Below are 18,681 nucleotides of genomic sequence, written 5' to 3' on the forward strand. Positions count from 1 at the left end.
TAGAAGATACGGTAGTGGCCTGTTGTTCACTAAACTGTAATACCCCTTCAGCTGTTAACTAAAACAGGGAGAATAATGTAGTATTGTTAGTCCAAATAAATGGTTGATTTTATTTCAGCCAGGCTTGAGCATTGTACATTCCCAGAACCAGTAATGCAGTGAGCCAGGATCATCACAACATCACTCACAGAAAGGTCTATGTAATTTACAATTTTGAGTTAAAGCAGGCAGTGTTTTGTTTAATTGAAGAAGAATGTATTTTATCTAAGGCTCACTTCCTGAAAATTAAACTGTTGCCAGTGTTCTGTCAGACTATCTAGATGTGTATCGTAGCTGTGTCTTTCCCTGGTTCCCAAAATTGAGCAGCTACCGAGTTGGCAAGGTAGGATCCAGCATGAGTCAAATCTGTAACAAAATAAATTTCTCAGGCCAATAAAGTTTGTTTTATAAAGGTTTAGTGAAAATTCAAAGCAAAACAGTTTGCATAAAAATAGAGAAAAAAATTTCTAGTTATATTTACTTTCTATACTTAAAGATTGTGTTATTTCTCCATGACAAAGTTACATATGCTTCACTTAATACATTCAGTACGTTTAATATGTACGGGACATACAATATGTCAATATGTTCAATATGATACAATATGTTTTGAAAACTGTTTATCAATTTCATCAGTTTTAGTTTCAGTTTATTGTCAATATACTTTTGTACAATGAAATTCTGATGACAACTTTCCATTTTCAGCAAAGAAAAAAGGTAACAATAAAACACTACTGTACAATACGTTATACAGGTTATAAGAAATGAAGAGCAGGTAATGAAGAAAAATAATGAAGAAAGCAGCATGTATTCAATTAATATATACAAAAAGGCATTAGTTATGTACAGCTTCAAAAAAATTATACAGTATTTAGAGTGTCAATATGCATTGCCTAAAATAGGTTCCTTGCATGTGTGCTGGTTGTGAAGGTAAAATGTGTCTTTATTGTATATGTTATATTTATATTACAGTTCTTATAAACTGGAGTAGTATTGGGTTTAGAGAGTTGTGATCGAAAACACAGCTCTAGGGAAAAAGCTATTTCTCAGTGTGTTAGTGTGTGATCTGATTGCCCTAACCCTCTTTCCAGACAGTAGCGGGGCAAACAGATGGTGGCCTAGATGTGTTGTGTCTCTGATAATGCTGCTAGCCTTTGTCTGAAATCGGCTAACATAGATGGTGTCCATGTTTGGGATGTTTGCCCCGATGATTTGGTGTGCAACCTTCATCACACAGTGTAGCTCCTTCCATATCTATCTATCTATCTATCTATCTATCTATCTATCTATCTATCTATCTATCTATCTATCTATCTATCTATCTATCTATCTATCTATCTATCTATCTATCTATCTATCTATCTATCTATCTATCTATCTATCTATCTATCTATCTATCTATCTATCTATCTATCTATCTATCTATCTATCTATCTATCTATCTATCTATCTATCTATCTAATGTAATTGTGCAGCTGGCATACCACACAATGAGGCCTTAAGAGACAATACTTTCTATTGCACTGTGGTAGAAGTTGATTAAAAGCTGCTGAGGCAGATGAGCTTATCTTAGCTTCCTGAGAAAGTACAGTTGTTGTTGATCTTTTCTCACCAGGTAAGATACGTTAAGAGACCATGTAAGATCCTTTGTTATATATACTCCTAGGAATTTAAGACTCTCTACACATTCCACTGCCTCGCCATGGATATGAAGGGGGAGATGTTCTTTGCCTTTTTTTTCTCCTACATAAACTTACTAAGTAAGAAATGGCTCTTACGTGTACTTTTATGAAAGCACAAAACATAATTGCAAATGCTACCTATACCTTTATCACAGGTTGAAGACATAATTTTACAGAAATTATTCTTCGATGGTCAGGTTTCTTTTAGTGAAGCCTCTAAGTTGCTTATAGTAAAAAAAATATGTTGTTGAAAGAATAAGGCTATATTATCAGTTTACAAATCTGTAAAGGTCTCAGTGCCAAGTGAATTACATAAAGTATGTTAATCATCTTATTTTTAGGGATGATTGCCTTATAGTGGTGCATTTGGGAATGTCTTCCTAACCTTAAAGTGCCTGTTGCACTGGTATCATATTCTAAGTTAATGTTGAAAACACAAGATTTCTAATTGTTGGTAATTAATTGGTAAATGGTGCACAGGACAAAGTATTATGAGATGAATAATCCATATTACTAACCGAGGGTTGTAAACCGGATGGGCGCAGGGCTCACCGAATGTACGGAAACCCCAAAGGTCCATGCTGTGACAACGCACGCGCCTACAACGCGCTTGCGAAAGGAGTCACGGCACACACCAACTGTGACAACGTGCGCGCCTACAACATGCTTGCGAAAGGAGTCACGGCTCAAACCAAAGGTCCATGCTGTGCCTACAACGCGCTTGCGAAAGGAGTCGCGGCTCAAACCAAAGAAAACACACAAGGCATATCTGTACTAAAGTGGTTTCGTTTTGTGGAGACGTGAGTCTGTTGCCTTCGCTGACACCGACCGCTTGAACAGGTTGTGTTGTTTGGGGGTCACCCACTGACTCTGGGAGGCTGCTGCGTCTGACTGTGGGGCAAGCGCCACAGCTGAATATGCGCCTCTGTGGGAAGCTGCTGTGTGAAGACATATCATGGAGGGTATATGCGGTGGTGTGGGCGGTCGCGTCCAGGCTGCCGTACAACCTGGCATGCACGCTTTACCTCAGGTGTAGTTCACAGGACGGAGCAGAAACTGATTGCCATTCTAGGATTTCCCATTCGCTAGCGAATCGCGGGGTTTACTTGTGGCAGGATAAAGGGTAGAATGGTGGCTCTAAGGGTGGAGTGGTGGCTCTGAGACAAAGGATCTGCTCTGGTATCTGGAAGGTTACTGGTTCAAATCCCCATTACTGCCAAAAGAGATCCTACTGTGCTGGGCCATTAACCTGCACATGCTCCAGGGGTCCTGTACAATGGCCTACCCTGTGCTCTGAGCCAAAAGGGTATGTGAAAACTAACAAGTTCCTAATCCAAGAAATTGTATAAGGTGAAATAAAGAACCAAAAAAAAAGGAGACTTCTTTCCACAGTCTCATAATAGATATACTCACATTCTAGCAGCAGAACTGGAAGTTGGGTAGTGCTATTTCTTTAGCTTTAGATTGTAAAACTTTAAATGGGGTTGGCAAATATAGAGTATTGCAAAGGTCTTAGTGCACAGAAGAAAATTATTTACTAGACATAAAGTTTGTATTTTCTCATGAAACCACTGTATAAAAGAATAAACACTAATACACATTGACATAATAAAAAGTAACAAGGATATCTTGTCTTTAAATAAATCTATTTTGTGTGGCTTTTCTCAGAATGCAAAACTGAAGCAATTCTCTTTGATACACTGCTGTATTATTTTCAAGGAGTTCTGTGGTTATATTCTTCCAAGCTTCTTGTAGGATTTACCATCTTCTTTTGAATTTGTCAGCTTTTTGTTATTTTCCCTGTCTAATTGATCCTACACAGCTTTACATATGTTGAGGTCAGGATTCTGATGTGGTAAATCTAATAATGTTAATTCTAGATGAAAACTCTAAATTGTGTTTCCTGATTAAATTTTATCCAAGGAAGATGTTTTCCCAAAGGTACCAAATAATGAACCAAAATCTGTTCCTTAGCAGTCACCATTCAATTTGTTTTGACCAGATCTTGTATACCTTTGCTCTCAGAAAATTACAGAGCTGCTAACATGTTTCACAGCAGGCTTCAGAAAGCATTAATGTACTTCTTCCCAACATATTGGAGTCTTTGTGAACTAAAAATATTAAATTACTCTTTGCTCAATTACATTTTCTGTCACTGATTTGTCAGGCCATGCTCTATAGTTCCTTGTATATTCTAGTCTCATTTACCTTTTAGAATTTTTCTTTAGCTGCAACACATGCTACAATTTCTTTTAGGACTTCTCAAGGTGGAAGGATGTACTTTGGTGTAAGATGTTAAGCAAGTACAGTACTTCACTGGGTTCCGTTGGTCCCTTAAGAAAATAACCTTTAATTAACCATTTATACATTGCAGATAGTTTTTTGGGTCTTCCACTAAATTCTTGGTCTTTGTTTTCTGGTTAGCATCTTCAGATTTCTTTGACAGCTTGAACATCACAATTTGATGTTATTACTAGGCATATAGCCTTTTAAACAATATTACTATTTTGGTCAACCTTGTGAGCAATAACTATTACATTAAATATAAAGACTTAATTGCTGTGGACTCGAACCATGAAGCATCTGAGTTTGAAGATTTATGCTGTGGTGAGCTGCCAATGGTCAAATGCAAACCTGAAACCTCTGGCTCAGAATCAGTCTACTTGCAGTGTGAGCTAAAGGAGTAACTGCATTAGCTAGCTGCACAGAGACTGTCTCTGAACCATGCAAGCAGAGTAATTCCTGATGATATCAGCTGATCTCTCTCTGTGTCAGCTCCCAATGTTTCTGTTCAGCATTGCTGCGACACTCCACTTATCTACGGTGCAAATCCCACACCAAATATACTGTACTACTGTACTACTACTGTCCTACTGTGGTTGGTGAAACAATTTAAATTATTTTATTTTAATATATGTTTCAGAACAACCCCTCCTTATTGCTGTGTTGATCTGTACTCACTAAGAACAGGAGAAATGGTGAAGTCTATTCAGTTCAAGACATCTATTTATGACCTGCACTGCAATAAACGGTAAAAGTCTATTTAAAGCTAAGAGCAAGACACTGTTTTGGTTAGCTAGGTGTGTTTTAAATAATATCCACTCTAGAATAAAAGTGTGCTTTCTGTCCGTTATGTTTCTGAACTTATGCTGTGTGTATACTGTATATTTATCTTTACTATATTCAATGTTACAAAAATATTTTCTTAGTAATTATTTATAAGACTATAGCTTCTATTATTAGTTATATAATGCCATACCCTTACAGTTTCTAATTTTTAAGGTATTAGTCTGTTTTATTAAATGTAAAATTGTCATTATATGGTCCTAAGTCATAACCAAATATTTATGTGATCAGATCCCAGAGGACAAAACAAACATATAATCAAAAGTTCTTAGCAAAATTTTCAGTAATCAAAATTTCAGTAATAAGAGATTATCTTTAGGATATTATTCACCAAATAATGGCAAAGTTTATACACTAGAATTTGGGAACTGTGACCTTGTATTTCTGTACTTGTCAGGACTATTGCTAGCATTAATTAATAACATAACCTTCAGAATTATGTCTATGAAAATGTGCCTTTTATGCATGCAGACAGCACACTGCAAAATGTAAATAAACATTAAGCAATAAAAAAATCACTAAACCTAATAATTTATGTACTTTGTGATTGACAGATCATATTTATTATTAATCGAATAACATTAGTTTTTCAATGTGATTACACTGATTGATTAACCCATTCCTAATGTTGACACTTTCACAGTTTTAAGACTGTGTGAAGGCTGATTTCAATACTGTGAAAAAGCATTTTCATTGTCATAACTGTGGTCATTTAAAAACTGATTTAAAGCATTTTCCAAAAATCATAAATTTGTTTTTTTATATTTATGCAGTATCCTACTCGTTGTTCTACAAGAGAAAATAGCTGCATTCGACAGCTGCACTTTTACAAAAAAATTCTTTGTCACAAGTAAGTTTATATTAGATTTGTTCCAGTTTTTGCTTTGCACCTTTCAGTGTCATTGACTGTAATGGCAATACATGAAATGTATTTTTTCAGTAAGTACGCTATATAATTAAAATGTTAGTCATGTAGATTGTTAAGAGACAGTTTGTTGTACAGCCCTCAAGTTTTGATTTCAGCATAAGCCCCAACTTTAATAAACTCTTGTTAGATTGGGGTATCCCTCAGAGCAATATTGGAACTGTTGCAGGGTGAAATAATCACTAGATAAAGGTGTAAAAGACCAAAGATAATATGTAAGGCATGCTGATTGTTTTTTAGTTTAATGAATATTTTAAATAATCATTTAATTGTATATCAGAGATTGTTAAAAAGCTTCCTTACTATATTTTTGAGTAAAATTATGAAGAATATATTTATTAAGGACATACTGACATGATAACTTAAATCCGTAAAATATGACTAGTTTATTTCAGCAATTCGTCTGATCCTACATTGGATTAAGTGGATTTAGGAAATTGATGGATTGAATAAAAAAGCATACATAAGGGACAGTCATCAGTGCTTCTATTTCGCAACTTCAAGAGATTGGGATTGAATCCCAGCCGAGTCAATTGCTGTGTGACATTTGCACATTTTACTTATGTCTGTGTGAGATTCTTACAGGTTTTTTGATTTTCTGCCTTACTCCAAAAACTTGTATTTAGGGTGATTGATGAGTCTTATTAATCCAGTATGATTGATTGTGGTTTATTTTTATGTGTGTGCCCTGTAATGGTCTGACTTCAAACACAAGGGCTCTAAGTGTGAGACATTAGATGTTGTCGGAATAGTCTATAGCTCCCCATAATCATTCACTAGAGTAACTGTGTTTAGGAAATGGATGAATGATCAGGCGGCATCATTGTCACTATAAACAGTGTAAGAAAGACACAAGAGATGTAATGATTTTTGGGGTATCTTGAAGGCCAATGCTGTATATTCCAATGCTCATTGTAAGAAAATAAATCATGGTAAACGCTAAACTAGTCATTCTGACTTCCGCAATCTGATGGACTACCCAAGATGGAACCTCCTCTGTTTAAGATGGATTCTGGGAAGAAGAGGCAATGAGAATGAAAACACTATTGCACCAATACAACCCATTGCGGAGTTCTCAAACATTTCCATAATTTTGCTGAACTCAGGGTGAATCAAACTCCATAATTTGCACTGTTCAGTTCCATTTAGCTCTCACTGTCATATTTACTTTTGCTGTTTTTAAAGGGTGCTAATAAAACCATAAAATTATATGAATATTTTCTTAATTTCTTAGAAATAATTATTTATTTAATCACATTGACCATTCATTATAATCTTTGAATGCATGAAGTCTGCAGACTCATTCATGAGAATTGATTTATTTGATATGTGTTTGCCATTTGTCATGCTACAATCTTAAGCATTTGGATTCTGTGATTAATGCCCGCCAGAGATCATTCCACATTACATTATATCAAATTCTTGGTCAAAGGAGTATATGATATTCTCTCAAACCCATCCAACCTGGACTCCTGGGCATTGGCGGAGAAACTAGACTGTATTCTTTTTCCATTTGAACATCAGTAGTGCCATCTCCTCATGGCAGAAGTCCATAGGTAAAGGCTATTCATCCACATCTTTAGACATAAAAAACAAAAACACCACCAGAGTTGCTCAACAAAGCAATCTGGCAGCTAATAGTTGACTTGTGCAGGCAATTTAAGTTTCCACAGCACATTGCCAAGACCACTGTCAGACCAGACAAAAAGGGATTGTCATGCTGGAACTTGCTGTGCCATGGGAGTGTTTGGAGAAGGCCTTTGAGTGGAAGAAGAGCAAGCATGAAGACCTACTGAGCAACTATTATAGACAAGGCTGGAGGGTGAGATGTACAGTATACCTGTGAAGATAGAGTATAGAGGCCTTGCAGGGCTGTTGGTCTACAGGACATACTCTCCACTTTCCATCACTTTCCATTCAAATAAAATTTTCAGCAATGTTCAGTTTTTGGGGAGATATCTTAAAATGAGCATTCTCTATAAATTTTTGAATTTCAGCCTCTCCTATTGGGGAATTTGCAAACTTGCCTGTCTTGACACAGAGAAACATTCTTTGTGACTTCAGTTATTGTTTAGTTTACTGTTTCAAAATTTAACTTGAGAAAATTCACTTCAACTTGCATGTGTTGTATATTTTCCTCTTTTATTCATCTAATGGCTACTCCTGATAGAAAAACCAAAGAAGTAAAAAAAAAAAAAAAAATGTATGTATAAATGAATGTAACAAGAAAGGAATTATTCAAGCGTTTGCTCTGTAACCAAAAAGTAAAGAAGACATATAAACTAAATATTTACGTTCTGCCAAAAACAACCACACAGCTAAATTATTTACAGTTTATAATAAACCAATATTTCTTTGACTGTGTCATTTATTGGCAAAGCTCTAGACCTATTCTCCTTTATGGTCCAAAGAAGCTAACAATTTTGTCTTGGGACGTCACAGAGATTTTAACTGTCAATTGGGCATGTTACATTTAAGAAATTTGAAGTACAATTAGTCACAGACCCTCCACAACCAACAACTAATAACAGGACAACAATTAATGCCATTTTTACATTGCTAGAAATGGACTGTGCTGTTTTTGAAAGCTACTGAGATATCACAAGTTTATTTGTTCTATGTTTTTAACTTTATGATATTGCAAATATCTGTTGAAAAGCATGTTTTTTAATGTAGTTTACAAATGTATATAATTTAATTCTGATGTCTTTTTTTTAATATGACTCATTGTTCCAAAAATGTAATAAACAACAAAATAACCGACCTTTTTTTGAAGTAACAAAAAAATTTAAAATGCTAACTAAAAAATTAAAAATGCTCCAGTTTTTAAATCAATAAAGTAAGCCATGAACGCACTTGAATGTTATGCCACTTGTGCATTTTCTAACTTATTATGTTTTATCATCAGCTCATATTTACTTTTGTTCATTTTTATTTTTATGTATGTACCTTATACATACAGTGTGTGTATGTGTGTGTGTGCACCTTTTTTTTTATAATATATCATTATTTTTGATTTGGACAACTATATCTTTAAATTTTTAAATCTTTGTTTTCTTGGTTGATGTATATAATTGCTTTTAATATTATTTCCTGCTTGTATATAAATATTTGTTATTTAAAATTAAAGAATATGCATCAAATTGTACATTTTTAAATATTTTTAATTCACAAAAGTTGTTTTAAATTAGGTCAGTTTTACATTGTTAGAATTTGATAAAAAAAGCTTTCATTATTTCTTTGCATTTTACGTTTTTTAAATTATTTTTTTCTTAGTCTTGAATGTTAGGTAATTAAAATATATTTTTGTTTTCTCTCAATATTTTTTTAAGCCTAGTTTAATTTCTGTTTCAAAAAAAATACAAAGATGACATTTTATTTTGCAATGGTTACCAACATTTTGTTGAGCTTTTAGTTTGACGCGACAAAATGTTGGGGAGCATTGTCATAGAAGTTGCACGTGATGATGTCATCAGCATGACCATAAAATGGTTGCTGTGTCATAGTGTCCAATATTCCAAGATTAGGTGTCTGACTCTAAAACCTCTTAAGTGGTTTCTTTGAATTTAGACTTAATGTATGTGAATTTCCCCTTAGGATTAATAAAGTATGTATCTGTCTGTCTGTCTGTCTGTCTGATGCTTTTATGTATTGCTTTCTGTTATTACTTTGATTTTGCATAACATTTAGAATTCAGTGATTTAGGTTCTGATAATCTAATTAGCTTCTGACCCTGTTTGTTTATTGACTGTGTTGAAATTTTCTGCTTCCTGACTCACCAGCCTTTGCTAGACTTACTGTTTATATTCCTTGGCAGAATATACCTAAAGTATTGGAAATATTACTTTAATTCAAATATCTGATAACTGTTGGAAGAAATTATTACCTGGAATGCTGGCTGTATCATCAATAAGTTCTCTTACATGTGCTTATAACCTGATTATACACAGAAACCTGGTTTCTACAACCCTAATTCCAAAAAAGTTGTGACAGACTTTTAAAATGGTGTTAAATGTAAATAAAAACAGAATGCATTGATTTGCTAATCTCATAAACCCATATTTTATTCACAACAGAACATCGAAAACCTAACAAATGTTTCAGAAAATGTACCATTTTAAATGTACTATTTTAAGAAAAGAATAAGGTCAATTTTGAATTTGATGGCAGCAACAGATCTCAAAAAGTTAGGACATGGCCATGTTTACCACTGTGTAGCATCCCTGCTACTTTTGACAACAGTCCGTAAACATCTGGGAACTGAGGAGACCAGTTGCTGGACTTTTGGTAGAGGAATGTTCTCCCATTCTTGTCTAATATAGGATTCTAGCTGCTCAACAGTCCTGGGTTTTCTTTGCTGTATTTTTCATTTCATGATGCGTCAAATGTTTTCAAATGGTGAAAGTTCTGGACTGTAGGCAGGCTAGTTCAGCACACAGACTCTTCTACTATGAATTCATGCTGTTGTAATAGATGTAGTATGTGGTTTAGCATTGTCATGCTGAAATATGCAAGGCCATCTGGATGGGAGCATATGTTACTCTAAAACCTACATATACCTTTCGACATTGATGGTGCCTTTCCAGATGTGTAAGCTGCCAATTCCATAGGCACTAATGCACCCCCATACCATCAGAGATTTAGGCTTTTGAACTGAGTGCTGATAACAAGCCAGATGGTCCCTCTCCTCTTTAAGTCCAGAGGATGTGGCGCTCACATTTCCCTGAAAGAATTTCAAATTTTGATTTCTCGGACTACAGAACAGTTTCCCACTTTGCCATTTTAAATGCACCTTGGCTCAGAGAAGATGGCAATGTTTCTGGATTATGTTCACATATGCTTCTTCTTTGCATGCTAGAGCTTTAACTTGCATTTGTGGATGGTACGGTGAACTGTGTTAACACGCAATGATTTCTGGAAGTGTTCCTGAGCCCATGCAGTGATTTCAATGACAGAATCATGCCCGTTTTCAATTCAATGTAGCCTGACAGCTGAAAATCACAGGAATCCAATATTGATTTTTGGCCTTGTCCCTTGCGCACAGAGATTTCTCCAGGTTCTCAGAATCTTTTGATGACATTGTGTACTGTAGATGATGAGATATTCAAAGTCTTTGCAATTTTATGTTGAAGAACATTACTGTGAAATTGTTCCACAATTTGTAGATAGTTTTTTTTACAAACTGGTAAATCTCTGCCCATCTTTACATCTGAGAAACTGTACCTCTCTAAGATGCTCTTTTTATGTCTAATCATGTTATAGACCTGTTTCCAATCAACCTAATTAGTTGCAAAATGTTCCTCCAGCTATTTTTTCGCATTAGTACCACTTACTTTTCCAGCCTTTTTTCAATTACAGTAAATGTATATATGCAAAAATTCTGTGTAAACTGAAAATAACTGAAAAAATGTATGTTAGATTTTCATCAAAAATGTATGCCATATATTTTAAATTCAAAATGAGCTAATATTTTTAATGAAATAGTAAAATGTCTCATTTTCAACAGTGATATGCTTTCTATGTTCTGAATTGAGTTGTGAATAAAATATGGGTTTATGAGATTTGCAAATCATTGCATTCTGTTTTTATTTACATTTTACACAGTGTCCCAACTTTTTTGGAATTGTGGTTGTAAAATGCCATGTAAACCATTATTCTGTTTAGAAAACAAAATTGGATATTGGTCTTTGAGAAACCAGCTTAATACATGTAGGTTTCTCCTTGAGTAATCCGGTTATTCGGTCATGTAAACTCTTAACCAGGCCACTGTCAAGGGTTTAGTAATTTACATGCACTCAATTTGCCCGCTTAGCATCACATGTGCTTTCAGCAATCACAAGTAGAATCATCCACAAGATAAATTTCCTGAGGCGAGTGCTTGAACAATTGCATTATTTATTCTTCTGGTTGAAATAATCTGTCTTAGTATTTCAGAAATTACTAAATATATGGATCTCAGTGCGGCCTTTGACACAGTGGATCATGGAGTTCTGTTAAAATGGCTTGAGGATGAAGTAGGCATTCAAGGCTGTGCACTGAAATGGTTCATGTCCTACCTGAAAGGCAGATCTATGTCTGTTAACATAGATGGGAATTTCTCTCAGCCAGCTCCTCTCACACAAGGCTTCCCTCAAGGTTCTATCCTGGCTCCCCTTCTATTTTCCCTTTATCTGCTCCCCTTGAGGGCCATCTTTTAGAAACATGATGTCGCGTATCATTGTTATGCTGATGATATGCAGTTGTACCTCAAAGTTAGTTCTGACATCACTTCATCTGTAAAAGAGCTGTTGAAATGCTTTGAGGATATTAAATATTGGATGGCACAAAATTTCTTGCAATTAAACGAAAATAAAACAAAAGTCATTATTTTTGGTCCTACCACATTTGCAGTTAAAATCGACATGCAGTTAGGACCTTTGGCAGCAATGATTCAAAATGATGTCAGAAATCATCTTTGAGTCATCACTAAGTTTTGAAAAACAAATCTCCACTGTAGTAAAGTCCAGTTTTTACCAACTGGGGCAAATTTCTAAACTAAAATCCTTTCTATCACAGAAGGACTTAGAAACAGTCATTCATGCCTTTATTACATCTTGCCTTGATTATTGTAATTCCTTATACAGTTAGGTCCATAAATATTTGGACAGAGACAACTTTTTTCTAATTTTTGTTCTGTACATTACCACAATGAATTTTAAATGAAACAACTCAGATACAGTTGAAGTGCAGACTTTCAGCTTTAATTCAATAGGGTGAACAAAACGATTGCATAAAAATGTGAGGCAACTAAAGCGTTTTTTTAACACAATCCCTTCATTTCAGGGGCTCAAAAGTAATTGGACAATTGACTCAAAGGCTATTTCATGGGCAGGTGTGGGCAAGTCCGTCGTTATGTCAATATCAATTCAGCAGATAAAAGGCCTGGAGTTGATTTGAGGTGTGGTGCTTGCATGTGTAAGATTTTGCTGTCAACAGTCAACATGCAGTCAAAGGAGCTCTCCATGCAGGTGAAAGAAGCCATCCTTAAGCTGCGAAAACAGAAAAAACCCATCCGAGAAATTGCTACAATATTATGAGTGGCAAAATGTACAGTTTGGTACATCCTGAGAAAGAAAGTAAGCACTGGTGAACTCAGCAACGCAAAAGACCTGGACGTCCACGGAAGACAACAGTGATGGATGATCGCAGAATCATTTCCATGGTGAAGAGAAACCCTTTCACAGCAGCCAATCAAGTGAACAAAACTCTCCAGGGGGTAGGCGTATCGTTATCCAAGTCTACCATAAAGAGAAGACTGCATGAAAGTAAATACAGAGGGTGCACTGCAAGGTGCAAGCCACTCATAAGCCACAAGAATAGAAAGGCTAGATTTGACTTTGCTAAAGAACATCTAAAAAAGCCAGCACAGTTCTGGAAAAACATTCTTTGGACAGATGAAACCAAGATCAACCTCTACCAGAATGATGGCAAGAAAAAAGTATGGAGAAGGTGTGGAACAGCTCATTATCCAAAGCATACCACATAATCTGTAAAACACGGTGGAGGCAGTGTAATGGCTTGGGCGTGCATGGCTGCCAGTGGCACCAGGACACTAGTGTTTATTGATGATGTGACACAGTACAGAAGCAGCCGAATGAATTCTGAGGTGTTCAGAGACATACTGTCTGCTCAAATCCAGCTAAATGCAGTCAAATTGATTGGGTGGCGTTTCAAGATACAGGTGGACAGTGACCCAAAACATACAGCTAAAGCAACCCAGGAGTTTATTAAAGCAAAGAAGTGGAAAATTCTTCAATGGCCAAGTCAGTCACCTGATCTTAACCCAATTGAGCATGCATTTCACTTGTTGAAGACAACTTCAGACAGAAAGGTCCACAAACAAACAGCAATTGAAAGCTGCTGCAGTAAAGGCCTGGCAGAGCATTAAAAAGGGAGGAAACCCAGCATGTGGTGATGTCCATGAGTTCAAGGCTTCAGGCTGTCATTGCCAGCAAAGGGTTTTCAACCAAGTGTTAGAAATGAACGTTTTATTTCCAGTTATTTAATTTGTCCAATTACTTTCGAGCCCCTGAAATGAAGGGATTGTGTTAAAAAATGCTTTAGTTTCCTCACATTTTTATGCAATTGTTTTGTTCACCCCACTTAATTAAAGCTGAAAGTCAGCACTTCAACTGCATCTGAGTTGTTTCATTTAAAATTCATTGTGGTAATGTACAGAACCAAAATTAGAAAAGAGTTGTCTCTGTCCAAATATTTATGGACCTAACTGTATGTGGGTCTGCCAAAATCTGCTCTGTTGTGCCTTCAGCTGGTTCAGAACGCTGCAGCTAGATTTTTAATTGGGTCAAGATAAAGAGATCACATCTCCCCCATTCTAGCCTCTCTCCACTGGCTACCAGTGAAGTGTCGCATTGATTTAAAAATCTTGTTGTTTGTTTTTAAAGCCTTGCATGATCTCGCTCCAAAATATATCTGTGACCTCCTTCACCCCTACAGTATCTCACAAAAGTGAGTACACCCCTCACATTTTTGTAAATATTTTATTATATGTTTTCATGGGACAACACTGAAGATATGACACTTTGATACAATGTAAAGTAGTCAGTGTACAGCTTGTATAACAGTGTAAATTTGCTGTCTCCTCAAAATAACTCAACACACAGCCATTAATGTCTAAACCTCTGGCAACAAAAGTGAGTACACCCCTAAGTGAAAAATGTCCAAATTGTGCGCAATTAGCCATTTTCTCTCCCCGGTGTCATGTGACTCGTTAGTGTTACAAGGTCTCAGGTGTGAATGGGGAGTAGGTGTGTTAAATTTGGTGTTATCGCTCTCACACTCTCTCATACTTTTGTGAGATACTGTATGTGCCACCAAGAGCACTGAGGTCATCTGGACGACTGCTCCTTGTAGTGCCAAGATCTCCGCTGAAGTCAAGGGGTGACCGAGCTTTTTCAGTTGTTGCTCCTAGGCTTTGGAATGACTTGCCTCTGCACATCAGGTCTTCATTCTCTATCGAGGTTTTTAAAAGTTGGCTTAAGACCTACTTGTTTGTGGATGTTATAATTGGTTGTTTTATTAATCTGTTTTTGCATGATTGTTTGTTTTAATGATTTTTTGTACCAAACTTTGGCACAACCTCTGTTGTTTTAAATGTGCTTTTATAAATAAAATAATCTAATCTAATATGTTGATGACCTGAATGGACAGTGCTAAGCTCTAAGCACAATCTCGGGAGCAGTGTTGGTAGTACCACATTAATTAATGTACGCTTCATAATCCTATTATTTTTCCAAGTAATGAGTAACATGACACTGTACTTATTTTACTGAAGTAAACATACTTGCATTATTATTATCCCAGTAGCACTGGATATAAGGCAAGAAGCACATGTACAGGTATGCCAGTCCTTTACAGAGCTCAATCGTATAGCCAACCAGAAAAAAAGAGTGCTGTTTGTAATTCACTAACAGAAATATATAAGCAAAGTGTTAGTTTAGTTTTAATCCATCTATTTTCTACAGGTACAGTATGTTGAAACAATGTGATTGGGTGACGCAATGGCCAGTGTCCATTATGTTGAATCTTTCTGAGCTCATGTTGGAGATGTGAAGAGGGGATGGATGTTATTTACTTCACAGCACATGAACAACTAAATTAATTTATAAAACACAAAAAAATGTTCACATTCACCTATGGTTGTCCACAGTGGCTAATGATGGTGTTTAATTCTCTTTTGTAAAGTGTAATAGGTTTCTGCCTTAACCAGGTTATTTGACTTATCCCTGTTTTTGCATGTAAACACAGTCAGTTTCAGAACCAATTCTTCAACACTGAATGTACCGTTTCCATTACAAAGTTCCAGGGAACTAAAGTATGTTGTGGCAGCCATAACCACTGAGACATGACCATGTTTAACAAGTTCCTTAATCATGGACCAGCTCTTTCCTTTTCTTGAAAATATCATTTAATTAGATTTTCTAAACATTTTACATGATGCTCTTCTCCTAATGACCTGTAGTTTAGTTTTTTTTTTTTTTTTTTAGAAAAGTCAACAAAATGAACATTAGAATGGATTAGAACACCTTGATTCTTCATTTTTTTCCTTTCATTTAATAGTTTATTAAAAATTGTAGTTTGATAGTGAGCTTATATATAGTTCAAACTGACATAAATGAATATGGCTTAGCATCAGTTTGTTTCCTTTTTATTAGTGAAACATGGTTAATTGCCTTCTGGTAAAAGTCCAGGGATGTCCATAAAATACTGAATTCTTTGATTATAGCATGTAGCAATTTGGTAATTAATACTAGTACAAGCTATTTTAGTCAAATTGAGAAATGTCTATTACAAAAAAAAAACTTGTGACGAGACTGTTGCCTGGGGACGAGACGTGATCTTTTGAAGAGAAACGGAGACACTTTCACTTCCTGCGAAACGGACAAGTAATGTCATACTTAACAACCTTTAGACGCAAGTCCCATGATACACATGCAAAGCAGGTTAAAGATAATGGAAGTAGGAAAATTTGAAAGTCTCAAAAAATGAGAGTAAAGATCGCATTAGCGCAAACAGACTGAAAATATTACTGGGGGGGGGAATAACGGAACAGTGAAAAGAGATCAAATAGTCAGGTGCTGTACAGGCTTTTAAATATTCGAAGCTCCGCACAAAATGCAGATCAGGCGGCATGCAGCAGCAGCAAGCCATCAGCTTATCTAGCAAAGAGGAGGTGACAAAAACACCTGTTACTTGTTTTCCAATGTATCGCCATTTAAGAGTGGTTTCGGAGGAGCGGCTGCATCTCCTTGGGGTGCGCTCAGCCCCCCCTCTTTACAACGGCGCCTACTGCGGGGGGGTCTAGCGAATTGCAGATCACGCATGAGAGCAGTGGCAGCTGCTGAAGCAAAGAGGAGTTAAAAAAAAAAAAAAAAGTATTTGTTTCCCATTGTATCACCGTTTAAAAAAAATGTATTTGTTTCCCATTGTATCACAGTTTTAAGAGGGGTTTCAGAGAAGCGGCCGCTGGCATGGTGAGAAAGAGCCCCCTAGTATATTTTAAAAAAATCTGTAATTCATGACTTAATTAACTCACATCAGGGGAAAAGGGGAACTCTTACTATATTCTCTGCTCAGCAATTGCTGAAAAATTACAGCAAATCTTGTTTCTGCAACCCAAACATTGCATTATGCTTTCTCAGTGATGAACAACTTCTTTAATGAATTCCTACTACTAGCAAATGTATCAATTAAATGTATATATGAAAAAATTCTGTGTAAACTGGAAATAACTGAAACAAATGTATGTTAGCTTTTTCTCAAAAATGTATGCCATATATATTAATCAGGGTAAAAATGTACAGATATCCTGTATAGTAAAATTATTGACAAGTAAGTGAAATATAGAAAATGCATCTTGAGGGTGACAAGATGCTACAGCCTATTTCTTTGAAAGCACCATTGAGTGCCTGTTAAGTTGTTTTTTTTTTTTCCTGTAATTTAAACAGTGTTTTTGCAGTTGGCTCCCCAACAATTTTGGGTCTATCTTTGCCTTCTCACTCCACACCCCCACACCACTTACTTTTAGTGACAACTTCCTCCAGATGAATGACAGTTGGGTGGTCAAATTATGCCATAATGCTGGCCTCACTCAGTAAGTCTCGCCTTTGTTTCTTTGTGTAGCCAAAATTCAGTGTCTTCATGCTCACGGGAATTATTTTTTTGTCAGGCAGCTTTATTCGACCATAACAAACCTCACCAAACCATCAAACAATCCATCTCTGGTATACAGTGTCCCTCAGTCCATCCATCATTCTGTCTCCCCAACTGGAACGAGAAATGGGAACCACATCCATCTATTATGGACTCCTGACAGGTAAAGCGTCACTCCATCCAAGTCAGAATGCCAGCCCATCCTTTAAGGCAGGGGTCCCCAACACCCGGTCCGCGGCCCACTACCGGGCCGCAGCCGTCTGACAGCCGGGCCGCGAGAGAACTGCTGGCAATGGATACTCACTCAAACTTTTCAGAACACTCGGCGGGCGGAGCTTTGCAGCGGCGCAGAGAGAGGAGAGAGGCCGAGGTGAGAGAGTATTACAACAAAGTTATTTTTATGGTCCCGACAGTTTCCCCATATGACACGAGTCTATAGAAATCGCGTTACTACGAAGTACATTCAGCAGATGCTTTCATTACAACGAAGTGACCTTGAAATGCTTGAACAAATCATCCACAGAGCAGTTAGATCTGTGGTCACAGCTCAGTTGTGCACGTTTGCACAACGATCCCCAAAACAGAAACATTGTAAAAAAAAATCTCTTTCTTCAAACTTTCCTTGTACTATTTTTTTTTTTTTTGCTGTTTTTGTTTTCTGTGGTTTTCAGTGATACCTTTTGCTTATTGCTTGTCAACATTTGAAAAACATCCATTGGAATTTAACTCATTGTCACCCTCCTATAGAAACGGCAGACACGAAAGAAAGATAGCAGTGTTAATGTCTGTGATGTGCAATCTGTTGGAATGACAAATGCAAAGCATATGTCTTTGTTATATGCAAAAAAAGAAGAAAAATGTCTTGCAAACGTATGAGAACTGCTTAATAACTTAATAATAATAGAAATGTTATGTAAATTGTGTATAAAACTGAACACACACACCCCAACCCACCCCCCCGCCGACCAGTCCGTGGAAAAATTTGCATCTAATAAAGCGGTCCTTGCTGTCAAGAAGGTTGTGGACCACTGCTTTAAGGCATTCACAATTGAAACATGATATTTTTCTGGATTACTTTGTTATAAACTCCTTATTTATGGTTCCTTGCAAAACACTGGTAACTTGAACTATCTTCATAGGCAAAGCTTCTGCCAATTATGGCATTACAATTACTTTTATTTCAGAGTTGCCAAGATT

General features: G+C 36.3%; 1 protein-coding gene across 3 annotated transcripts in view; it reads left to right on the forward strand.

The window, feature by feature from the left end:
* The window catches only part of bcas3 (BCAS3 microtubule associated cell migration factor), an 830,699-nt gene that overhangs the window by 98,655 nt on the left and 713,363 nt on the right, over positions 1-18,681 (forward strand). For all 3 annotated transcript variants that reach the window (XM_028807048.2, XM_028807050.2, XM_028807049.2), the window contains exons 8-9: positions 4,645-4,752; positions 5,621-5,697. In XM_028807048.2, coding sequence (XP_028662881.1) covers positions 4,645-4,752; positions 5,621-5,697 — 185 coding nt within the window. The remainder of the gene's footprint in view (positions 1-4,644; positions 4,753-5,620; positions 5,698-18,681) is intronic.

Source organism: Erpetoichthys calabaricus, chromosome 8 (genome assembly GCF_900747795.2).
Source record: "Erpetoichthys calabaricus chromosome 8, fErpCal1.3, whole genome shotgun sequence".
NCBI classification, from domain to species: Eukaryota; Metazoa; Chordata; class Cladistia; order Polypteriformes; family Polypteridae; genus Erpetoichthys; species Erpetoichthys calabaricus.